Source organism: Lates calcarifer, linkage group LG5 (assembly GCF_001640805.2).
Source record: "Lates calcarifer isolate ASB-BC8 linkage group LG5, TLL_Latcal_v3, whole genome shotgun sequence".
Taxonomy (NCBI): domain Eukaryota; kingdom Metazoa; phylum Chordata; class Actinopteri; family Centropomidae; genus Lates; species Lates calcarifer.
The window spans coordinates 6,179,294-6,205,276 of NC_066837.1; the positions used below are offsets into that span (position 1 = coordinate 6,179,294).

The 25,983-nt window shown below is 36.6% G+C and overlaps 3 protein-coding genes and 1 long non-coding RNA gene across 6 annotated transcripts; 2 read left to right on the forward strand and 2 right to left on the reverse strand.

Annotated features, from left to right (window-relative positions):
• Positions 1-681: 681 nt before the first annotated feature.
• LOC108899376 (cytochrome P450 3A40-like) lies at positions 682-5,960 on the reverse strand. Its single transcript, XM_018699778.2, is given in 14 exon segments — positions 682-969; positions 1,297-1,440; positions 1,442-1,460; positions 1,565-1,791; positions 2,559-2,719; positions 2,812-2,878; positions 2,955-3,082; positions 3,204-3,352; positions 3,456-3,544; positions 3,835-3,948; positions 4,050-4,149; positions 4,361-4,413; positions 5,613-5,706; positions 5,797-5,960. Coding segments are annotated over 14 exon segments (1,506 nt in total). The 5' UTR covers positions 5,868-5,960; the 3' UTR covers positions 682-879.
• Positions 3,849-12,789, forward strand: LOC108899374 (cytochrome P450 3A56). 2 transcript variants are annotated; one of them, XM_018699777.2, is made up of 14 exons: positions 3,849-3,992; positions 6,773-6,866; positions 6,974-7,026; positions 7,224-7,323; positions 8,253-8,366; positions 8,490-8,578; positions 9,446-9,588; positions 9,682-9,809; positions 10,407-10,482; positions 10,595-10,755; positions 10,837-10,904; positions 11,322-11,480; positions 11,949-12,111; positions 12,236-12,789. In XM_018699777.2, the coding sequence occupies exons 2-14, from the start codon at positions 6,834-6,836 to the stop codon at positions 12,341-12,343; spliced, it is 1,395 nt and encodes a 464-aa protein (XP_018555293.1). In that variant the 5' UTR covers positions 3,849-3,992; positions 6,773-6,833; the 3' UTR covers positions 12,344-12,789. The 2 variants fall into 2 exon arrangements, with proteins under 2 accessions (XP_018555293.1, XP_018555292.1); XM_018699776.2 differs by lacking the exon at positions 3,849-3,992 and adding an exon at positions 6,239-6,641.
• A 1,194-nt stretch (positions 12,790-13,983) lies between these two features.
• On the reverse strand, positions 13,984-16,647 carry gpank1 (G patch domain and ankyrin repeats 1). Its single transcript, XM_018699775.2, has 4 exons — positions 15,569-16,647; positions 15,336-15,477; positions 15,175-15,250; positions 13,984-14,725 (listed from the first exon to the last, which is right to left on the reverse strand). The coding sequence occupies exons 1-4, from the start codon at positions 16,040-16,042 to the stop codon at positions 14,284-14,286; spliced, it is 1,134 nt and encodes a 377-aa protein (XP_018555291.1). The 5' UTR covers positions 16,043-16,647; the 3' UTR covers positions 13,984-14,283.
• On the forward strand, positions 15,376-22,479 carry LOC127142455 (uncharacterized). Of its 2 annotated transcripts, none has more exons than XR_007813215.1 (5): positions 15,376-15,504; positions 19,782-19,845; positions 20,384-20,462; positions 21,036-21,099; positions 22,011-22,479. It is a non-coding gene; the product is annotated as an uncharacterized LOC127142455 (long non-coding RNA). The 2 variants fall into 2 exon arrangements; XR_007813216.1 differs by lacking the exon at positions 15,376-15,504 and adding an exon at positions 16,758-17,757.
• Positions 22,480-25,983: the final 3,504 nt, after the last annotated feature.

A 25,983-nucleotide genomic window follows, 5' to 3' on the forward strand; every position in this document is an offset into this window, starting at 1 on the left:
ACCCTCTGTTTATAAACATGGAAAGAACAAGATGGTTGAAAAGCCCGGACAATGGATCTGTGGAAGGAGCGGGAGCACGTGGGCAATAAATGAAAATACACTGTAAATGGATCATCCGCAGGAGAGCGCTGTTGGCATATGAAACATTCAGAGGGAGAGAAGTTAACGTGGCCGTAAACACACACTGATTCTAAACATAATCACAGTACTTTTCCTGATACACTTTGTCACAATATCTGGTCAAAAATTAACTTGCTGTCTGGCTGATATCTGAATGAACCCTCTTCACTTTTCACAGAAATCTTACATCATACCTGGAGATAAATGCATTTCAGTCCCTTGCTATGTACAAAGGTGCACCTGCAAAATATAGTAAAACCCAGTGCAATCAACCTGCAATAAATATCACTTACTTTGATTAAGCTTTTGTTATCAAGGAAGTGTTGACTTAAGGGTATAGTTAAACCCTGAAGACTATAGTGGATGTTACTGATGTTTGGCATTTCTGGATAGATTATAAGACAATGAGCCTCCCACCCCACTAACCTAGAAGCGAGACCCAGATAAGACTCTCTATGGTATTTTTGCATCTATGTTTAGTTATTTTACATTTCTTTATTGCTGTTTTATGTTTATCCTTTTACCCATTTTGTGTCTCTGTTTAGAATAACAGGAGGAAAATACACACTATGCTTTATTGTTAACACAGGCTTTAGAAATGATCCATTTGCTCAGTTTAGGAACAATATTGATACAAAGGTACATACAGCTGTACTAGAAAAAGACATTGGATTTTGTTAATTCAAATGATTTTTATACAGATAGGTCTGTTTACAACATGATTAAAATGTTAAAATGAGAATCTTTCATCTTGTTTTTTTAGCTGGAGGTTTCAGAGCGTGGCACCAGCTTCAGTTGGATCGGTCGTTTTGGCATTAGCAGACCCTGGATGTCCATCTCCAAGGGGATCTGGCAGGAAATTACATGTAAGGAATAAAGAAGTGTGAACAAAGTCAATAAGGCACAAAATGTGCTTTGTTATTTCACATCAGAGAACTGGTAGTATCAAAGAGTGTAGAAACACAGCCTTTTGGATGTGTTGTTTGACATTTTATCTCAGTATCAGTAATTTATTGCTGATTCAGGTAGTGGCTTTTGATCTTTGGACTGACAGACATGAATTCTAATAACATTTTAAATCTACTATTCTTATTAAACATGCCATGAATCTTATTCAAACTCATACACCATAAAAAAACAATAGCAAACTATGTAAAGATGAACATGTGATCTCACCTCGGTCTCCTTACACACAGAGAAGCTGTACCTCTGGAGGGTCTCCACCACTGCAAGTTTCATCATCACCAGGGCAAATCGCATTCCAATACAGTTCCTCGGCCCTGCTCCGAAAGGCATGTATGTGTAGGGATCAATATTGTACCTTGTTTTCCTTGCTGAACCTGAGGATATATACACACATTTATTAATAAACAGGAATGATGCAGAGCTCAGCATTTACCGACTGTTTGGGTCAAACCTAAACATATAAATCCTTCCTTTCTACCTCTCAGGTTTGAATGCCTCTGGTTCGGGCCACAGATCAGGGTCCCGGTGCAGGGGCCATGTGGGGACCATGACCACCATATCTTTTGGAATCACAAGGCCATTTATCTCTACAGTCGACTTGGCCACTCGCTCCAGACGTGCAGCAATGGGGTATAGCCGGAGGGACTCATTGACGACGCTGTCTAGATACTCCATCTGCATCAGTGCCTGGTATTCAATAGGAGCCTACACAAACACATGGACACACAGATACATGACTGTAATGAATTCTTGCTCAACAATGACTCGAAATGTAAGTAGGAGTCCTACACTGACAGCTTACGAGATACTGAAAGAAAAAAATCCTGCTACTCATATAGCCCATAAAATTATAATATCCAGCAACTACATACAAGTAGATCATCTTGTAATTTTTGTTGTACCTATAGTATTTTGATCAGTATTTTTTATCATAAAGGAATAGACAAGAATACTTTCTTGCTGAGAGTTATATCACCATGTCACGTTGTTTGTTTAAACCAGACTAAAACAGAACTGTAAAATCAAGTTGCTGTTTTATGGGTACTATCTGTTTCCTGTGTTGCAGTCTGTATGCTAAGCTAAGATATGGGAAACTTCTCATTTAATGTAAAAAGGGGGTAGTTGTAGTAACTCATTCTGCAGCTCTACTGGGCTTTTTAGCCTCTTTTTGATCACTACTTCACTGAACGGCCTTCAAGTCCATTCCCGTCAGCTGTGTTTTCAGCATTTAACAGACAAGCAATGTTGGCCAGTAGCTGGTAAAGTTAAACAGCTAGCACCTAATGAGCTGGTGGAAACCAAGGAACAACTATACCTATATAAAGGAATAGCCATAACAGCTTTATTAGATATGTCTGGTCAATGTATTTGTCAGCTTGTTCTGGAGTTCCTCTGCCCCCCAAGGCAGTTTTAAATTAATTACTGAGACCTCCCCTACACTGAAATTTTCCCTCTCCTCACTCCCTATGTACCTTGTTAGGGAAGGTGGAATCAATCTCCTCCTGCAGCCGTTTCATGACATGAGGATTTCTTGCCAGGTTGTAAGCCAGGAAACACAGAGAGCTGCTGCTTGTTTCGTATCCAGCAAAGATGAAAATCATGGCTTGAGAAAGGATCTCATGATCACTTAAACCTGAGGAGATAGCAGGGTTGTGATTTAGAATAGTTTCACTTTCTGCTTTTCGTGTGTGTGAGTACATGTGTGGCTTTGTATGTGATTTTCACCTTTATCCTGTTCCTCTCCCCTTTTTCTCTGGGAGTCAATCATCAGCTGAAGGAAATCCACTCGACTCTGAAAGCAGACATCTATGAGGACTTTGATTATAATTCTGAATCTGCTGAATACGTATATGCATACATAGACATACTGTCTGCTTGCTGGTCTCTCGATTAGACTTGATCTTCTTTAGTGCAGCATAGAAGAAGTCCGTGACAGAGGCAGGGAAAAAGGAAAACTCCAACTTTTCAAATACAGGACCCATGAATGGGAAGAAGGCTGAAGATTAAAAAAAGCAATATCTTTATAACAACCAACACAGATATTTTTAATTTACCAGCGAGGTGAAGGACAAAATTACAAATAGCTGTATTTTACAAAAGTAAAATGAATACTGTACCAACAGCAAGGAAGAGAGGGCTGAACAGGTCAAACTTCAGCATCTTCTTGATGTTAGTGACAAAGGGGTCTGAGGGGTTGTTGAGCGAGTCTATGTCTACACTGAAAGCTGTGCTGGTTACCACATCCATACTGTAGGGTCCAAAGAACCTAAAGAGCACAGAAAACACATCAGATGTCCTTGTCCTTACAGGCTTGAAAATAGTTGACGCTCGTTTTGAATCAATGTAGTTGGAGTATCAAGTGTTCTTACTCCTTCAGCTCTAAAGGTTCATCCTTGTCTGCCTTCTTTTTCATGCTGCTGATCAGGTTAGCAGAGTGCCGCTTCATTATGTCAAACATCTGAGGCACAGGCCGACATAGATGGAAAGGATAAATAGTCATACACAGACTTCCTGAAATACTGGAAAATACAGTTACATAGGCACACAGTTCCTGCTGTTTGTGCTATGTGATAACAGCTCAAAAGTAGACATGGCTTCACTTTAAGGTGTCACAAGCCTAACAGGTTGGGGACCACTGCTCTAGAAAGAATCTCGTAAAGCTACAGAAAGCACAGACCTCAGAGGAAAAATACTCTGTTGACCTTGCAACAAAAGCCAGTGGAGGCAAAGAACAGAAGAGGGTTTTACCTCTTTCAGTCTTCCTGAGGTGAAGGAGGGAGAGAGGACACTGCGGATCCTCCTCCACTGATCATCTTCAGCGATGGACACGGCATCGTACAACGGCCCGTTCAGACGGAAGTTCTGTAACAGAGTTAGGACATCTGTTGATGAGGACGGGAGTTCAAGTAAGAAGCAGTGATCATAATGAGTGACTGAGCGTGTTGAATGGTGTGTGTGCATACTCTGCGGTTGGTGAAGAGAGAGTAACACTCCTTTATCAGAACTGTTTTTATCATGGCAGGATCTGTGATACACAGCACAGGCTGACGGCCATCAAAAATGCTATATGTGATAAAAATAGAACAGAATAGAAAAATACTAAAATATCAGGGGAGACTTTCATGCAGTCACATACTTGTAAAACAGATTTGTAAGACTATAATCAGAGATATCCACATACTTTATATAGACAAGCACCTGTAGCAATCAGATGTAATTTCTATTCATTCAGGCACACAGAGAACATATAGCACTGTACCACATGCAGACTTACCCCCATGTTTTCCCATATTTCTTGAAGCATTCTTCATCAAAGCTAAAGAATCCCTATGAAGAGAATAATAATGTTTAAACCCACAGTCCGCTCTAGCATGGTGAAAGATATTTATGCCATATATTTAAATATGTAAAAATCACTAAAAATAATAGTGTTAAACTCTGAAACATGTATGAAATAGCACTACTTAAAGGGTACATAAACACGTACGTAAACATAAAAATATAATTCAATGAAGTAAAGAATTTTTAACACAACTTCACCATTCAGTATTGTCAAATGAAATAATATAACTGTGATGATTAAATCTACATGAAGAATTTAAAGGACAATTTCACCTCTCATCAGGAACAATTTTTACAAAATATTTCAGTGGGATTTTCCTACTGAAAACTCTCCTTAGCAAAGTATGTGGAATATACTAAGTAAACAGGACTTTGTTTTTGATGCCCCTTTTTAGTTTTTCAAATGTCATTTTTCACCATCATCACTTCTGTTCACCTGTTAATGTACCTAAGAAAGGAAAAGACTGCTGTAATAATTCTTAAAAGCTGTAAATTGGTGTGACAGATTGTGTGCTGTTTGCTCAGAGAGCTAAACAAATACACCTCCTATGGTATATGTACACTGTCAAAACACCATGGGAGGTGTAATGATTGGAGATTAGTTAGTCACTCCAATTTGCCAGCAAGAATAATTGAGATACCTATAAAGCATTTTAGCTAAACATTATGCCTCGAACTTCCACTGAGATTTTTTTTTAATTTTTACACAAAAACACTGCACAGAGGCCAGAAACATTAATGTAACTTAAAGCCATTTTCTGCTATTTTTAATGCTCCTATTTGGTGTTTCAGCACTTGCCTCAATAAGGCTGTTTACAGGGATAATAGTCTTGTGATAAATCCTCCTTAGTGAAGGGTACAATGTTGAGCTTCTGATGAAACTGTTTTAGAGAGGTGTTTGATCTTCATAGTCACTGTGGAGGCTGCTGTTTGTAGCACTGTTATACAGACAGGTTTTTCTTTTATTTTGTCCACCACATTAATGTCAGTGAAGGTGAGATGAATAACAGAAACACCTCTCTGTGTAATACAGTAATACAGTTCACCAGCACCACAAACTTCATGAAGGTAGGATTTATTGCAGGACTGATGTATGAGACTGCATTAGTTTAGCTGGGTGTATCTGATAAACAGAAATTACTCTGTAGGTTACTCTTGCTTCTGAGAAAGTAATATTTACCAACCTTTTTATATCCCAGCATAGTGCCTAAAAAAGGGATTGGTTTGGGACCAGGGATGCCCATTCTTTTAAATATCCCATATGGCCAATAGGCATATCTGTGAAAGAGAAGACATTTTTAACATATACACAGGCAAAAATATGTAAACACAGCACAAATACTTGGACAAATATTCCAAAACACTTACAGAAGGATTAATGTTACTAGAGCAACCAGGAGGGTCCATGTCTCAGCGGAGAAATAGAGGAGGTGGCCCATCTCTCCACGTTTCCTCTCCTCTATCAATGATACAAGTTTCTCTGAAGCACCAAACCACCGTCAGAGGCTTTTATATCTTACTGCACAGACCTATTGCGTGAGTAAGGCAAGTGTGTGAGAGTTGAACCAATGGCAGCCAACGGTGTCAGGTGAATAATTAACAGACAGAGCATTTCTAATAATCATTTTTATTAGCTCATCTCATCTGTGACGCTGCAATCTTGTGACTTAAATTGTTATATTGCGTGTGTTAAGAGCGATAAACAAAGTTCAGGAAAACAGCTTTAGCTCTAGCTTTTAGCATCATGCCCTATTTGTAGTTTGAATGTTTCATGCTCACAGGAAGTCACCTAGAAAAATAATTTTAATTTCCTTTAGGCTCAGACTATATTCTCTGGTTTAAGTGGACAAAATAGAAATATAGTCAAATAACGAAACACAAAATTTAGGTGTGTGGTTGTAAAATTGTTTTACGTAGACATGTTTATTCCCAATCTGCGCTACCACAAAGACATGCCCGGGCATAAACCCAGATATGTGGGTAGCAGAAACTCTTACACTTTCCTTCAGGACGTTGTGTCACTGCACAGGTGGAGCAAAGGGGTTGTTATACAACACAGCAGCACGTGACCACGCTTCCTCTCACTGCTGGCGTCAGAGTTCAGAGAAAAACTACGATCACAAAAAGGAGCAGGAAAGAGCCATGGGTTTTCTTCCTCTCTTCTCTTTAGAAACATGGATTCTACTGATCACATTTGTCTGTATATTTGTTATGTAAGGATAAGGAATTGTTTTTTAATCAGTGTTGATTATTCGCACTCAATGTGAAACTGTTGCACCGAAGTTGTGTCTGATAAACACCATGTTGACTTTTAAGATTTCTAATGCTCTTCTGCTCTGCAAAGGTATGGCTATTGGACATTTGGAGTATTTGAGAAGTTGGGCATCCCTGGTCCTAAGCCACTGATGTACTGGGGCACAATCACCAGACACAACCAGGTATTTTTAATAAATTTGAATTTCAAAATAAATTTCAGAAACAAAACAGTGAGGATCCACACAATGATATATGGTAATAATGATCAATATATAATTTCTGTTCCTAGGTTTACTACTTAGCTGATCACGAGTGTGCTCAAAAGTATGGGAGAGTATGGGGGTGAGTCCACAAAGTTTTTAAAGTTGTAAATATATGAATTAACCCTAACATCAAGCTACCTATTATTATTTTATGTTTTGTGAGATAATTGACCCATAACCCTCTAACTCGGTGGCTTATGTCAGCAGCATGTAAGTATTTGACTATTTTACACTTAATGACCCAAAATGTAAATGTGTGTTTCTGTAAATGTCCAGCATGTATGAACTCAGGACGCCCATGCTGGCTGTGATGGATCCCGACATGTTGAAAACCATCCTGGTGAAGGAGTGTTTAACCTACTTCACCAACAGGAGGGTGAGAACACACAAGATCACAAAAAAATTCAATAGTGAATGAAACAAAAGACAGAAGAGTGTCGTACAGATGACACAGTAAAGTGATGCCAGATCCTTTGTTCATTTATTTACCATAAAGCAGAGTGCTACTGCCTTCAAATGGAACTCGTGAAAATGTGTTTATATCGCTTGGCAGGCCATTGGTTTTAAGTTGCAAAAATAAAAGTCACACTTTCCCCTTTTCAAAACTGGTAAATATTCGAAGGCTTTCCCATTTTAAAAACATTAACATACATGTCACAATTTGTTAATTGTAAGTTCAGAAGATTTTCATACATAAAGTTGTGAATACTACAATAGTTTCAAATAGAGTCTTATTATTAACATGGTAAAAATGACCTAATTTCAAAATGCTATTGCAGTCTATAGCCATTTTTTCCTAACATGTTAATTTTAGCATGATAGAGGAATAAAACTAGAATACTGAACGCCATCGCTCAATACATTCATTAAAAAATCAACAAACATACTTTGGCTTGTTTACTGAGCTGGTAACAGACTCCTCCGTCTGGATACCTCTGCTCATGGGGGGGACGAGGAGACGTTTGGGCGCCTTTATATTTTAATCAAACTTGGACTTTATTGTACTTTACCACAGTGAACACAAACTTGCAGCCTTGTGTAACGCTGGAGCCTTGAGCTTACCTTTATACAGTGTGACACTTAATACTGGCTAACATCTCCTCTGGCATACAGGATGCTGCCTCTCCTCACACACACAGAGATTCTCCCTCCCACAACACACACCGTTGCTAGTGTCACACCCAGGATGTATTATGTGTCACACCACCCTCACAAGTGACAGCCCCCAGCTGTCTCAGGCTGTATCTGTCACAAATATTAAATACATACTGTATATACACACATGTGACCATTACGCCTCTTTAGAATTTGCATCTGAATGGGGACCTGTATGATACGATGTTTCTTGCTGAGGATGATCAGTGGAGACGGATTCGTAACATCCTCTCCCCCTCCTTCACCTCTGGTCGTATAAAAGAGGTAGGAGTTGTCAGTTTTCCTAATTTCTTCAATTCATGTTTGGGTAGATTGAAACTATTTATATATTCATCTTCACCTTTGTTCTCCCATCTGTTTATTTTGCTCTCGCTTCTTCTGTTTTAGATGTTTAGCATCATGAAACATCATTCCCGCAAAATGACAGACCGGCTAAAGTCACAGGTGGACAATGATGAAGTTATGAATGTAAAAGAGTAAGTGGTGCCATCCAATAAACGGTGAAATGTTACATGGCTCAAACCCTCTGTTCCTATTTTGCATCCTTACAGAGACGGCTGCATGAGAAACCAAATGTGTTAATTAGCTTTAGAGGCGGTGGTACAGAAAGTGGATTTTATCACCTTAAGGCAGAGCCAGGCAAGCTGACTCCACCTGTTTCCAATCTTTGTGCGAAGTTAAGCTAACCAGCTGCAGGCTGGAGCTTCATACTGTGGGGAAGGTATCGATTTTCTCATCTAACCGCTATGCAAGAAAATGGATAAGAGTATTTACCATAAATAATGAAATATTCCTTTAACAATTTAAACACAGATAAGTACTTTTCCTTTTGATTTTAAATATTAGACTGAAAATCAGTCTTTCAAACTGTGATTTCTAAACAAAAAAACTCAAGTCAAAGTTGACAAAACTGAAACCAAAAAGTCCATTATTTCATTACCTGCTTATATTTCAGTATATTCTAGTATGCTTTTACCACCTCCATTCCAAGTTTTTATTAGTTGCAGACTTACCATTAACTTAGTGGCAAACCTTGACTGGATCAGTTGCAGACCTTTCCCCTAAAATATAACCCATGTCATCTCTGGAAATGGAGATAGATGTTTGGCTGTTAAATTTAAAAAAGTGTCCTTAGAGGCTGATTATTTTGAGCCAGGTCCTAGTCATCTACTCGCCAATACAGAGCCAAATATACTCTGTAAATTATATATTTAAATACAGAAAGCATCAAGCAGTATTATATGTTAAGCTCTGGCCAGGTAGTATAGTATGGTCAAAACCCAATGACAATGATCGGTTGTTTCAACTGCCAATTAATGATTAGTATAATCTGTGTGTCTCAGATTCTTTGGATTGTACGGTATAGATGTGATGACGAGTTGTATGTTCGGTGTGGATATGGACTTGATCAACAACCCTTCAAGTCCCCTCATCACCTATGCCTTGAAGGTGTTTAAAATCTCCATCCCTTTTTTCCTTTTCCAAGGTACTTCACTGATACTCCATACCACCTTTTTTCTCTACACTGACCGGTACATTTTGTAACTACAATTGTAATTTTTTTCCCCTTTTTCCTCAGGGTCTTTCCCCATCTTTCTGCCTCTCTTGGAGCTGCTGGGTTTCTCCCTCTTCCCCAAATCCTCCACTGCTTTCTTTAAAATGGTTGTGGAGAAGATCAGAGCAGAACGCAATGGAAGCTCAGGCCAGGTTTGGACAAAACACAAGAGGGCTTACTGTATTACTGTATACAGCACCTAATCTATTATATCTATTATATGTATATCATGGTGGTAAAATGTCCATAAATTCATAGGTAAAACAATCTCACTTAAAGGTCCATTTAGTAGCTGCTGTTGTCATCACCCACAGATGCCTCATTCTTATAGAAATGTAGATGTTAAAATCTAAATATTATACATATTATATATAATATGTATAATAAAGTACATGAGTGTAAGTGTGTGTAGTCAGAATGTAAAGCTAATGTTCACCTTGCATCGATCATGCAAAATTGACTGTTGGACCATTTGTGTAGTGTGTGATCATTCATCCCAGTTAGTGTACAAATTGTATTACATTAGCTGTGTAACATACATACTAAGCATGTGTGGGGTGTTTACTAGTGTGTGTATGTTTGTACTGAATTCAGACTGAACTCAAAACTCACTAGGAACTCAATTGTTTCCATTATTTTCCTCCTCTCTCCAGTTTTCAAATATTATATTTTGTCATACAACACAAACTCATAACAACATCAAATAAGAGAATATATTTACCAGTTATCTATTATCATTCTGTTTTCAGAAACCAGGAGATCTCCTTCAACACATGATCAACTCTCAGACAGTCAATGAAGCCAAAAATGAAAAGCAGAAAAATGGTAATTAGACAGTTACATCACTCAAATGTACAGAAACATATATGTGGACTCAAATGTACGACACCCTCCTTTCATCTCTGTTCCTGTTTATGCATCCTGCCAATCCTGACAGGTCTTACTGATCACGAGATTGTTTCTCAAGTGACAGTATTTATGTTTGGTGGTTTTGAGACAAGTGCCTCTACTCTTGCCTTCTTGGCCTACAATTTGGCAAGAAACCCTGAAGTCATGGCACGCCTGCAAAAGGAGATAGATTCTACTTTCCCAAATAAGGTAGAGCAGACGTTCCTGGTTCTGGAGTTACTATGTCCATTTGAAACTTTTCAAAATCTTTTTTTTTCAACAACTCTACAGGGTCCAGTCCAATACGAAGCTCTGATGCAGATGGAGTATCTAGACAGTGTGGTCAATGAGAGTCTGAGGTAATGAGCATTTTTATGTGCTAGCTGATATCTTAAGAGATTGATAAATCTGATGCTAGGTGAAGATATAGTAACAAGAGGAGGTAATTTTATTTTCTTTCCTTGGGGGGGGGGGGGGCTATTGCAGGTATCGCAGTTCCTTCTTTAAGAATCGTGATACGATATTGTGGATGTTTGTAACATGGTTTCGGTCTCGCTTTCAGAATTGTTACACCTCTAATAGTTCCACCAAAATTGAATATATTACAAACATATATTGTAACCCAGCTACTGAAACACTAGCAAAAATCATACATTCTAAGGCAGCCAAAACACAGTGTTTCAAGAATACACATTTGTTAGTTTGGTATAGTTGTATTTAATATGTAGTCTGATAAAGACGTACATTATTTAAAAATATTCTGGTTTTGTCAATAGGCTTTATCCTCCAAATCCACGCTTCGAGCGAATAGCCAAAGAAACTGTCACGATCAACAGAATCACAATCCCGAAGGGCATGATAGTTATGATTCCAGTCTACGCTCTGCATCATGACCCTGAGCTGTGGCCAGAGCCAGAGGAGTTCAAACCTGACAGGTAACTGTGTTCATGTTTGTACTCTTAAAGTGTACACAAGGACTAAATTGTAATAATTCTCCAAAACAATTTCAAGCATTTCTGAGTACAAATGATGTTTTTTGGTCACCAGACAGCTCCAATCATTAGTTCAAGTGACTGGTTATAGAGAATGGTCATTGTGTTATTAAAATTAAGTAATTCTACAATCTTGTAAAGAATAATTTATTCTTAAATCAACTGACATTAAGGAGACTATGGTCATTGGATCCAGTCAGTGATGACAAATTGGTTTTAAAATAACATTTATTTGTATTTCCTTAATTTATAATAAAAGCATGACTGTGTGGAGCAGGAAGAAGAAAGTAATGACGTACATATTCAAGAGCTAGTTGAAGATGGGCATTTGAGGATACCTTATTATGATCATTTTTTAATTTATGTATAAATGTTCAACTTATCATTTGCTGCTGTCTATATGTTTTCTAGATTTAGTAAAGAGAACAAGCAGAGTATAAACTCATACACTTACCTGCCATTTGGCTTTGGACCAAGGAACTGTTTGGGGAAGCGATTTGCTCTGGTGATGGTCAAACTGGCCTTGGTGGAAGTTTTGCAGAACTACAGCTTTTCAGTCTGCAAGGAGACAGAGGTGATTATATTCAAATTACCTACTTAGGTCAACATGGTCTACATGATTTCTTGTACATAATTCAAGCAATATTAATAACAAGCAAGAAGTTCCTGATTTAGTGTTGAATTTGTCCGTTGCACAGATTCCTTTGCAGATGAGTCCTGAGGGCTTAGTTGGACCCTTACGACCCATCAAACTAAAGCTGGTGACACGTTCCATCGCCTCAGAAAATGTGAATGAGTGCATCTAGGAAGGCTGAACTATCATCTGTTTCTTATTTTATTATCTGACAGTGCTGCAGAACTGTATGTTTTTAATTTGTATCAGAAGTTTCTGCTCTGATCTGAATCAAAAGAGACAGTTTATACATGCATCATGTCAATGAATTGTAGATTTATGCCAAATAAGCCAAATCACGCCTAAAAGAATTTCGCAAACATAAGATACAGCTTCTAATATCAAAATATGAATTTATGTATTTTTTGGGTAATGATCAAAAATGTTCTATATGTGAAAAAAAAGAAAAAAGTTAAAAACTATAGAAAACTGCAAAATATTTTTTCTGCTATATCTTACAATAATACACTGATTTTGTTGCATGTTGACAAAATTGGAAAACTGTGATGAAAATATTGTCCAATGATGGTGTCTATAATAATAAACACACAATAATAATGATTATGATTAACACACAAAGTCTTGAGAGTCACATGTTCATCATAAGATCTCTGGAGAATGACACTGCAGAGTGAGATTCATTTCACATATACATTGAAGGGTAATCAGCAGTCCAACACACTCAGACTCACTTTTAGTAAAATTATCATGTCATTTTCCTGATTTGTGTGTATATAAAAATTGGGAGCAAACCGAACACAGAAAGGGTCAGTTATTAACTCTGTAAAGTGCTAATTACTGAGCCATATACAAAAAGCCTGTATATTCATTGTCCAAAACATGTTAGAGCATTTGGATGATGTAATGCAGTGTAGTTTAGTTACCACTGAGTACATCATCTGTGTGATGACTCAGTTGTATTGTATGCTTTGAGGCTGTACTTCCTCTTGGTGTTGAATTGCACTGCATTACATGAGGTTTCTCTAGTATGTTTTTAGCTTCCATCTTATCTATGGAGGAGCTAATGAGTATCTGATCCTACAGCTAAGACATGAACAGTATTTGTAAACGGACTGAATGGATTAAAACGTGAAGGCTTTTTAATTTTCCATATATTGATTTAAGACAGGGTACTGCCTCTGGTAGTCAAAACTCTTAAAGGGAGTTGTTCATTAGATCACCTGTTATCTCCAGCCTGGACTTTGAAATAGATAAAGAATACGGTCTAGACCTGCTCTATATGTACAGTGCCTCGAGATAACTTCTGTTGTGAATTGGCGCTATATAAATAAAATGACTTGAAATGGCGTTCTGCATGAGGACCTGAAGCCAGACATTGTGTTGCAGGGGTTTAAAGATTCCTAATTTTGCTTGAGCCAGCCCAGCCTCTCAGACATGAACACTCCAGACTGATGCAATATGTACTGTGTTAAATGTCAGGAAGTAAGAGCATAGGTGACATGCTGAGATTGCAGAGGTGCAAAAACATGTGACTCACCACTCACATGTAGGCAGGTGTGTTCAATTATGTGAGAAGGTACCTGGAGCTACTACAAAGGGAGAGGTCACTGCTTTTCTGTGTAGTTACGTAACATATTCTACATTCACAGAAAGCAGGACAAATGGTTACTGATGACTAGATATCTGAGTCAAACCATTTTACTCCTGTTACTCACAAATCAAAGGGTGTTGCATTTTAATGTTTTAGATTTTATTACATATAAAACACACCAGCCTGACTTTTTAACACTAAAAAACACTTCCTTTCCCAGATCAGGAACAATTGTTTTTTAATAACTTTTCAACCTTTCAACCTTTTCAAACAATCTCAGTGGGTCAACAGTAAACACTCCATATTTAGTAGTACAGAGTAAACACCAAGTCATATTTGGTGATTGCAACACCTGTAGACAGAGGCACAAGTAATTCCATAAATGGACACAATATCAGCTTTGAGGTAGAGTTAAGATATTTATATTATGCTCCATGAGAAAACATCTTCCAGCAGCTTTACAAACACCTTCACAGTTTTAAACAGGTGCAGTGTCTCTTGGTATCTGTTTTAACATGGTGTCAAAGATAAAAAGAGGCACGAAAATCTCTTTCCCAGTTTTTATCCTTTTGCTCCTTTTTCTTATTTTCTTCTTTCCTCTTCCCTTTCCCACCCCTCTCCTCTTTATCCTTGGATGGTGGTTTCACTGCATCAAGATCTCTAGCTTGAAAGTGTGTAACTTTGGCTCTTTTCATCTGTCCATAGCCCAGACCTTTTTGGTCTCTCTTGAGCACAGTTGGCACTGGCTGTTGTGGCCCCTGTCCCTCTGGCCCCAGTCCTGTTCCTGGTTTCCAGCCACTTCGAACCATCATTTTATAGCTGTTGCTGGAGGGGGGGAGACAGTAGTAGGGGGTCGGTGGAGGATGCCGGAGACTAAACTGATGCAGGGTGGAGGAGAGATGTGATGACAGGCTGCTGCTGTACTCGCTACAGCACACATCACACCACTGAGGCTGGGAGACACTGTGGACAAACAAACAAATCTGTCTTCAAACAACAGTCAGGTTCAATGTACTTACACACAGTTTTTGCAACACTAGGTTATTTTCAAACTATAAAATGTGCCACTCACAATTCTTAAATCCCCAAACTTGAGTGACCCTTTTCAAAACTCAAAAATCAGCTGCATCTAGCATGTGTATCAAACTAGAATTCATGCAGTCTTATGCAACAGTCCTACGATAAATCCTATCTTCATGAAGGTTATACTGTTCATTCAACTATCTATTTTTGAGTTTGTGTGCTGTTTAACAGAACTGCCTGATAAAGAGAGACGTCTCTGTTATTTAATCTGTCCTCATTACTAAAAATGGGGTGAAAGCAATGCTGGTTTCAGAAAAAGAACAGTTATTCATCTGTTGTACAGGCTGAAATCAATTAATATTAGGTTGAACAACTGTGATTGTGCTAACCTGCTATGAGATTGAGCATCTCTCTGTGCACTTCTGCCATAGCTCTCCAACTCCTCCAACACCTCATTGTGACCCGCTGGGGAAAAAGTTAAAAATGGATTTGTTTAATTTCACTGTACAGACAGAAATATAAAGTTATAATAGAAATTGTGTGGTTATACCTTCCAGCGCCAGGTCTTTGGCATCCCTGCCCTGAGTATCAACCACTCCAACCCAGGCTGCTCCATGTTGCAGCAGCAGCCTCACTGCAGCTCTTTGTCCAGACCAGCTTGCACACATAACAGCCGTCCAGAAGAAAGTATCCTGGAGGAGAGAACACAAGCTCATTAAGTGAGTACAAATTAAATACATCTTGGATGGCACTTTAAAAGATGCTGAGCTGTGAGTATTATACCTGGAAGTTTATGTCGACCCCCTTTGAGAGCAGATCTTTGAGGCCAGAGATGTCCCCCTCATGGGCACAGCGAAGAAACCTGAGCCCCTGGAGCTCCATGGACCTTTCTGAGTTGCTCGTCTCTCTCGCTGTCATCTCTCTCCTTTGGATATCTTCTCTTTCACCACCAGTCCCTCTCTCCACCGCTGATCTGGTTTGATCCAGCTGCACCTCTGCAGCCCTGACTCTCCTCCTAACTCTTCTATTGGACTCTCTGCCCCTCTGCTTATTTTGATGGTTTCCACCGTAGTATTTTTTGCTAAATGCACCCCTTGATCTCTCTTGTCTTTCATCGTCATCTTTCATTAAATTTTCGTAGAACTGCCTAGCCTCTTCCCCACTAAGTCTACTGTTTGTTATATAGCTGGACTGTGTTGTTGTTTCAGTGCTGAAAATATCCTGCTCACTGGCAGGAGTGAAGCCAAATGTAGCCATTAGCAGTTACTGTAGTTACACCGGTTCACTGTTATTTCATTGAAAGTAACAGTATCGTCTCTCAGATAAGGAGATAATCTTGCTATGACAGCATACTATGGAGTTAAATATTAGATGACGCTATAGTACTAACTTACAGAAGGGAAATGTATTTTATGACATTTTTTAAGTTATATCCTAGCTAGCTATTTGTTAGCAAAGCAGCTAGCGAGCAAAGTAGCCAGCTGTATTATTTTGTTATGTAGCAGGGCGAATGATTTTCTATCTACCGGATTCTGTGACACAATTTCCTACGTTGTGTTTAACCGTTGTGTTTAACGTTGTGTTTATATTAATCTATCTGAATAAGACAACAGCGGACAGTCAACCTTTTGTAGCCATGACAGTAGTAGCAGTTACCCCGAGTTAGCATTAGCGTTAGCTTTTAGAGACACGGACGCTTGTTTATTTAAGATGACCTAAAGGACTCAGTTCGTTAACATTCCAAAAGTCGCTTCAAACCATTATGCAGATGAAGGTGTAAACTAGGAGCAAAAATTACCAGTTTCTTTAATAACATGATCGCTTCCTCGAGCTGATGTTACTCTGTCTTCTTCTGATTGTAAACAAGCACCGTGCGTAAGGTTACGTAGCTAAAGATGAGTACTGCCACCTGTCGGACTGGGTGTCGTGTTGCATTCTGCGTCTTCGCAGTATCATAGAGTTAAAACAAACAAACAAACTCTAACTCTATGTACGATTTATGTGTTGTATGTTTGCTTTCAGTATTAAAAGTAAAATAACTCTTTACACAGAATGTCTCCTTTCATGGTCTAACTATATTTGCAGTGGTAAATAAGTATTCCTCACTCAAGTAAAAGTATTAGTACTACAATGAACAAATTCTACATTACAATGAAAAGTTCTGTATTCAAAATAAAGAAAAAGTTGTGACTAAAAAGGTCTGGGATTTCACAATAGAAGTAAAGCGTCTAGCTCAGGAAGTAAGACCACAAAGTTTTTAAGTTTTGAGGTCTTAGGTTTGATCTCCAGGAGTTGTGGAGAATTTTGGAGCACCAACACCCAAAGTAAACACTCAGAGGCATAAAGAAATAAAATTCAAATGTCTATCCAGAAGCCTGTTTTAAAATTCTGAGGATGTAGGCACAGTCTTGTCATAAATCAAGGAGTCTCATGCCCCATGTCTGAGCCATGGCTGTCCGCCAGATCTTATAATACATCTCTGTCTTAACGGCGGACGAATTTTAAGACCAATCAGAGGCGGTTGCTTGGCGGACCACAATGGCCAATCAGCGTCTTTATGTAAATATTAGCTGACGTATGTCGTCATTAGTCGCGACGTCCCTCGTCATTGGCCATGGCCATCTGGGAGGGGCGCAGAGAGGCGGAGAAAGGAAGTAGGAAAACACATTTAAACCACGTTTGAAGCATTTGTTCTGTTTGCTAGTACTGTGAGGAATACGTCGCTACAGGAGAGGCTTCGATGCTAAAGCAAACTCTGGAGCTGCTTTTTGTAGTTAATGAAGCGGTCTAGATGCTAAAACAAACTCTGGAGCTGCTTTTTGTAGTTAATGAAGCGGTCTAGATGCTAAAACAAACTCTGGAGCTGCTTTCTGTAGTTAATGAAGCGGTCTAGATGCTAAAGCAAGCGTTTTTTTTTTTTTTTTTATCGAACACGAGTGAGACTCGACGCCGAACACACCTGCAGCGCGAAGGTAAGGCAAACAGTTAGCGGGCAGCGTTAGCATTAACATTATCGGAGAGCGTTAGCATTAGCGCTCAGCGTTAGTATTAATATTACCGTGTAATGAATTTTAAAAATCCCAATATCAGTCATTTATATCACATAATTAAGAGTGTGTTGGTCTTTCTGTGACTAAAGCCTCCCTGACATAAGTTGTGGAGGGTGATGACTGTTAAATTGTCTGTTTGTCTGTTTACAAATCTTGCATATCTACAATTACTCTGCAGACATTCTATTGTTTTTTTTAATTATAATTCTCTCCTCCAGTTTGGTCAATTTAAGTCAATTTATGACGTATTATTATATCGATGTGATCCTTTTGGGTCTCTTTGTGGCGGTAATGGATCGTTTTGCGTCTCTAGCTGGCTGTTTTACCTCTATTTATGGTCAGCTTCTATGTGGTTGCGTTGCATCGTATTGTGTCCTTGCTCCTATTCCAGGTTATTTAACATTTCTTTGTGGCCATCTTGTGTTTCAGTGTGGCTGTTGACCAGCTCATTGTGATCATTTTGCGACTCAGTTTTTTCCCTCTTTGTCATTTTGTGTGTCCTTGTAGCTTTCTGGCAGTAATCTGTCCATAGCCGTCTACTGATACCTTGTGTATATTATTGATCAGAAATTTGTTTGTGGTGACTTAAGATTTTAATGAGCTCAGTTTTGTAAATATAAGCGTGAAAACTAGATATTAACTCTGTGCTTCACCACAAGTTTTAAGCCTCAATAGTAATACACAATGTATGAGCTGAGATTATTGTCAGAAATTATTATAAAAACTATTTTTAAAATTGCCTCTTTAGGTGGTGGTGGGTGTGTTAAATGTCTATACTGCTACATATGGAAGTCGGGATAGAGGACTAGAGCTAGCAGCTAGTAGCAGATAGTGCGTATAAAAAAGAAAAATGAAAAAAAAAAAAAAACGCTGATATTCTGAGGTGATGTTTCCGACGTCTGTCCATCTATGATTTTTCAGAGACCTACAACATTGTAGGAGCTTTTCTTTCTCTTAACGTGTCGAGTTGTTAATTCGTCTTCTCTGCAACTCCTCTAGTACTGTATGCGGACACACGAGAAACAGGAAGCGGGGAGAGAAACGTGAACCAGCGCTGCATGATATTAGGAAAACATGCGATATGCGATGTCACTGTTGAATATTGCGATAAGGATATGACTTGCGATGAATTAACAAATACTGAAGTATGCAGCATTAATGCCTTTCTGCTTTGAATTGAACAGTGAGTAGGCTTTGCTGACAGTGAATAAATGAAATGCATTACAAGAGATGACTTTAAGTTATATCCTTTAAAAATCACTGGGCCACCATTGTAACCACTGGCCCGGGAAAATTACTTTTAATTTGGCAAATAACTGTAAAAAATGACACTATGAATGAAGAAAATGGTTCTTTTGCTGCTCTCTGCCTCTTCACACATAACTTGTGTGAGGCACTGCTCTCATGGGGGTCAAAGCCTGTGCAACACTCTACCTGATCCTTGACGAGTGGAGAATCCCAGCAATGAACAAATGCTTATGAGAATAATAATTATGCATTTTCTGCTTGCCTACCTTTGTCAGCAGACAGGATGTTTAGCCAGCCCAGCATTGTGATTGTGCTACCATAGCTACAATAGCAGATCTCCTGAATAATGTACACATCAGTAAAGATAACATGCCATTCCTACACCATGTGAGCATTTTGCTGTGACACCTTGCTAGCAAATAACACCGGTAACATGAGTTGCTGACCACTGGTTTTCACGTTGCCTTAGTAATACAGTTGTTACATTCAATGGAAGTGATACTGTCCCCAGCACGTCCTGTAGTGCATTGCTGCAACAAGTGAACATGGTTCCTCTTACAAAGTCTCTGGTGTTATGGTTTTATGCAACGTGTCAACACTAAAATATGTGTTCTTCTACACTGTTCAGTTTTTGGATGTGAACTATTCTTTATTAATGAGGTTATTTGTTTTTCAAATGTTGTACTTGTGTTTTCCAGGTTTACTGGTTCAGCTGCTGCAGCCTGGACAGAAACACCAGCTCTCAGCTGACAAACCAAACAGGTCTGTGTACTAAAGATTGACCTAGTCTGAAAAAATGTGTTGATGAGCTGAATTATTAATGTTAGTAACAGTGCTATTGTTTAAATCCTTGGTATTTAATGAGTTTAACAAGAACTGATTATAATAATTTCTAAAAACTTTAAGTAGTTGTGAGTTAATTTTCTGCCTGTGGACTCAAGTATAATTAAAAGTTAAAACCCTGCTTTCAAAAATTTACTTAGGTGAAAATTTTTATTATGCAGTTCACAGTAATATACATGATTCCATGATTGACAGTTAATATAGAAATTCAAGATTTCAGATAATCATTCTAGTTAATTTTTCCCAAATATCTGTTGTTATTGCTTCCTAAAGAAGTGATGCTTTTTCTTGTCATATGTGATAGTAAACAGCCCATTTTCTGAGACACTCCTCTTATGTTTGGAGAATGTTCTGGTTCAGCTGTAATGTTGAATATTATCTGTGTTTTCATGGTTAAACTGTTGATGAGGAATAGGTCAGAGTATATTAAACTTTTTCCTTTGTATATTTCCTCTAGGTGTCACCACTTCGTCCACGATCACAGAGAGTTTTTGTACAATGAAGTAGTTCTTTGAGACCAGGACAGAGGCCTCCAGGTAATTCACAAACAGCTTTACGTCAACTGTCCAACACAGAGCACTGACATTAAATTGTTTATGTTCAGAAATTGATCTTCTGTCTGAATAGTTTGATTTGTCACAAAAGACTCACTCATAAGACTCATAATGTATTTACATAGGTCATGAATGTGCAGTTCAAAGAAAACAGAAAAAAAGAAGAGTTTAAACATCAGCTCTCTCTCCTTCATTCTGTCTCTCCCTCTCCCCCTCCTTCTGTGTCTTATTCTTCCTCTCTCTCCCTCCCTGTGTGTCTCATTCTGTCTCTCCCTCTGTCTCATTGTCTCTGTCTCTGTCAGTTCTCCAGTCAGAGCAGCTGCTTCTGTCTTTGTGTAGAGAGCAAATGTTAACTCTTGGACTAGTTCTGATTAGTCCAGAACCAATTAGTCCACATTCTGGTTTCATTGTAGATTTGTGTCTTACTTACCTATCTTTTAATAGTTTTAAGTTCTATACCCTGACACATACTGTGCTTTTATTTATTTATATATATTTTTATTCATTATTTATTTAAAGTCACCTCTTTATGTTAATGTTTGTTTTTCTCTACAGGATTCAAACTTCAACCATTAAAGCACAGAGAGAAGAGACACAGACATCAAGACATTTCCAGAAGGTCAGTTTATTCTTTTCAGTCTGAGTCTGTCATTATCTCAGCTGCAGTTTGACTCTTTAAAACCTGTCTGGAACAAATAGCAACAAATTAAAGCTGCTGTAACTTATCAGTTGTAATTAATATTAATTAGTATTTTGTAGCTGTAAAAAATAAGTTTAAAACATATGGAAAATATAAAACCTTAGTTTATAAAAGAATAGAAAAGAAACCCCTTTAATAATTAGTTTTTAAAATAAAGTTAGAACTTGTTAATAAATTGAAAACCTTTAAATATTTTATATATAATATATATATCAACCACCCTAACCAAACCTTTAAAAATACACGTTAAACCCTAAAGGAATAGATCTAAAAATAAGGATAAAACTTTTAACAAACCTCATAGGTTTGATAAATAAGGTAAAAAACTTTAAAGTCTGTATAAAGCTAATTCAGAGATTTGTCTATAAAAACATTATGTTAGAAAATACTGGTTAGAGTGAGGCATTAACACACTTGTTGCCATAATAACACACTAGTTATCACAAAGTGAGTTTATTATCAGTGTAACATCAGTAATATGACTGCATTAACAATGCAACATGTTTTTTGAGCTCCAGTGGCTCAAACATGTATGGAATAGGATGCTAACTGTCACAGTGCTGCACAGAGTGGGCATGGTTCCCAGCATCTCAGAGCAGAGAGAGCTCCTTATTTTTCCTCAGAGTTAGGGTTAATGTAGTTATGAGCACATTTTCCAAACATGAACATGTTTACAAAGCATCTTGGTGATCATTTAACCACTTGTGATAAAGTTATTAAATAGATACAGATACAGACAGAGAAAAACAGGAACAGGAAACCAGCACTGTTTACAGCAATTGGATGGTTGCAGTCTTCATAACACTTGTGTTTTCTTTCATCCACTTCAGGTCTTCAGCTGCTGCTGTCACCTCCTCCTGCAGAGACAAGAATACCTGTTAATCATAGAAACTGATCAGTAACTCAGAATATTTTTATGACATTTTTTTGATGTTTTTAATTTCTTACTAAGACAATGTTTTTTTTAATGCCGTACTATACTGTGGCAACTTTTGTCAGTTTTTGACATCTTATACTATGACATGCTATTTAAGAGAAAGGAACTAACTTAAAGTAGCCATCTTTCCTCTGTTTTCCAGTTACACCTGTACACAGTGTTTGTGGGATAGGTTAGATTTTCAAATCCAATCTATTACTGTGTACATAGTCCTGTTTCTACTGTTCACACTGAGTATAATTTTTGTATATTATCTTGTATGATATAATGCACTTTTCTATTTTTTTTGTTGCAACACTGAATTTCCCTTTTGTGGGACTGACAAGGATTATCTTACTCAAATAAATACTGCTGAACACTGACTATTTTGCCGGTCTGATTAATATTGTGTGAAAGTCAATATTTTTAGCCAGAGGTTAGGGTTACGGATACATTTTAATTGCAAGATGTAAGTAGAGAATATTTGGAATTTTTATATTAATTCAAAAATGGTACACTATGGTATACATACATCATACATCATTTTTAAGCGTTTTTGACGCCTTACTATACTATGACATTTTTTTGATGGTTTTTGATGACTTATACTATGACATTTTTAAGCATTTTTGACACTTTACTATACTATGACATTTCTGGACCATTTTTGACACCTTATTATACTATGACATTTTTTTTTTTTTTTTTACGATTTTTGACGCCTTATATACTATGACATTTTTTGGTGTTTTTTGAAGCCTTATTATACTATGATATTTTTTTTTTACAATTTTTGATGCCTTACTATATCATGACATTTTTTGACCATTTTTGATGCCGTACTATACTATGACATTTTTAAGCATTTTTGACACCTTACTATACTATGACATTTTTGACACCTTACTATACCATGACATTTTTTGATGGTTTTTGACATGTTACTATATTATGACAATTTTAACACCTTATTATACTATGACATTTTTTTTTTTTTTAACGATTTTTGACGCCTTATATACTATGACATTTTTTGGTGTTTTTTGAAGCCTTATTATACTATGATATTTATTTTTACGATTTTTGATGCCTTACTATACCATGACATTTTTGACACCTTACTATACCATGACATTTTTTGATGGTTTTTGAAGCCTTATTATACTATGATATTTTTTTTTACGATTTTTGATGCCTTACTATATCATGACATTTTTTGACCATTTTTGATGCCATACTATACTATGACATTTTTAAGCATTTTTGACACCTTACTATACTATGACATTTTTGACACCTTACTATACTATGACATTTTTTGATGGTTTTTGACATCTTACTATACTATGACATTTTTGACACCTTACTATACCATGACATTTTTGACGCCTTACTATACTATGACATTTTTTGATGATTTTTGACACCTTCTATACCATGACATTTTTTGATCAATTTTTACTCAATACTGTACTATGACATTTTTTACATCTTACTATACTATGACATTTTTTGATAGACGCCTTAACGTACAAGATTTTTTTTTTTACATCTTACTACACTATGACCCCTTATTATACTGTTTTTTTTTAAATCTTTTTTGACGCCTTAATATATCATGACATTTTTTTAAACATTTTTTGATGCCTTGCTACACTATGACAATTTTTGATAATTTTTCAGTTTTTGACTATTTTTGACGCCTTACTATATACTATGATTTTTTGATGGTTTTTGTCGACTCATTACACTATGACATTTTTTGACGTCTTACTATACTATGACATTTTCCATGGTTTTTGATGCCTTATACTATGACATTTTTACAAGCGTTTTTGACACCTTACATACCATGACATTTTTTGATGGTTTTTGATGACTTATACTGATGACATTTTTAAGCGTTTTTGACACCTTTACTATGACATTTTTGACACCTTATTATACTATGACATTTTTTTCATGATTTTTTGACACCTTACTATACTATGACATTTTTTTCATGATTTTTGACGCCTTACTATACTATGACATTTTTCATGGTTTTTGATGCCTTACTATACTGTGACATTTTTTCTGGGTTTTTGACGAATTCCTATACTATGACATTTTTTTGATGGTTTTTGACACCTTACTATACTATGACATTTTTGACCATTTTTGACGCCTCATTACACTATGACATTTTCTTGATGGTTTTTGATGACTTATACTATGACATTTTTAAGCGTTTTTGACACCTTACTATACTATGTCATTTCTGGACCATTTTTGACACCTTACTATACCATGACATTTTTTGATGGTTTTTGACACCTTCTATACCATGACATTTTTTGATCAATTTTTACTCAATACTGTACTATGACATTTTTTTACATCTTACTATACCATGACATTTTTTTGACCATTTTGGATGCCATACTATACTATGACATTTTTAACGTTTTTGACACCTTACTATACTATGACATTTTTTTCATGATTTTTGACGCCTTACTATACTATGACATTTTTTCTGGGTTTTTGACGAATTCCTATACTATGACATTTTTTTGATGGTTTTTGACACCTTACTATACCATGACATTTTTTTGATGGTTTTTGATGACTTATACTATGACATTTTTAAGCGTTTTTGACACCTTACTATACTATGTCATTTCTGGACCATTTTTGACACCTTACTATACCATGACATTTTTTGATGGTTTTTGACATGTTACTATATTATGACAATTTTTGACACCTTATTATACTATGACTTTTTTTTTTTTTTTTTACGATTTTTGGACGCCTTATATATTATGACATTTTTTGGTGTTTTTTGAAGCCTTATTATACTATTATATTTTTTTTTACCATTTTTTATGCCTTACTATATCATGACATTTTTTGACCATTTTTGATGCCATGGCTATACTATGACATTTTAAAGCATTCTTGACACCTTACTATACTATGATATTTTTGACACTTACTATACTGATATTTTTGACACCTTACTATACTATGACATTTTTGACACCTTACTATACTATGACATTTTTTGATGGTTTTTGACAAGGTACTATATTATGACAATTTTTGACACCTTATTATACTATGACATTTTTTTTTTTTTTTTTTTACGATTTTTGACGCCTTATATACTATGACATTTTTTGGTGTTTTTTGAAGCCTTATTATACTATGATATTTTTTTTTTTACAATTTTTGATGCCTTACTATATCATGACATTTTTTGACCATTTTTGATGCCGTACTATACTATGACATTTTTAAGCATTTTTTGACACCTTACTATACTATGACATTTTTGACACCTTACTATACTATGACATTTTTGACGCCTTACTATACTATGACATTTTGACACCTTACTATACCATGACATTTTTTGATGGTTTTTGATGACTTATACTATGACATTTTAAGCGTTTTTGACACCTTACTATACTATGTCATTTTCTGGACCATTTTTGACACCTTACTATACCATGACATTTTTTGATGGTTTTTTGACATGTTACTATATTATGACAATTTTAACACCTTATTATACTATGACATTTTTTTTTTTTTTAACGATTTTTGACGCCTTATATACTATGACATTTTTGGTGTTTTTTGAAGCCTTATTATACTATGATATTTATTTTTACGATTTTTGATGCCTTACTATACCATGACATTTTTGACACCTTACTATACCATGACATTTTTTGATGGTTTTTGAAGCCTTATTATACTATGATATTTTTTTTACGATTTTTGATGCCTTACTATATCATGACATTTTTTTGACCATTTTTGATGCCATACTATACTATGACATTTTTAAGCATTTTTGACACCTTACTATACTATGACATTTTTGACACCTT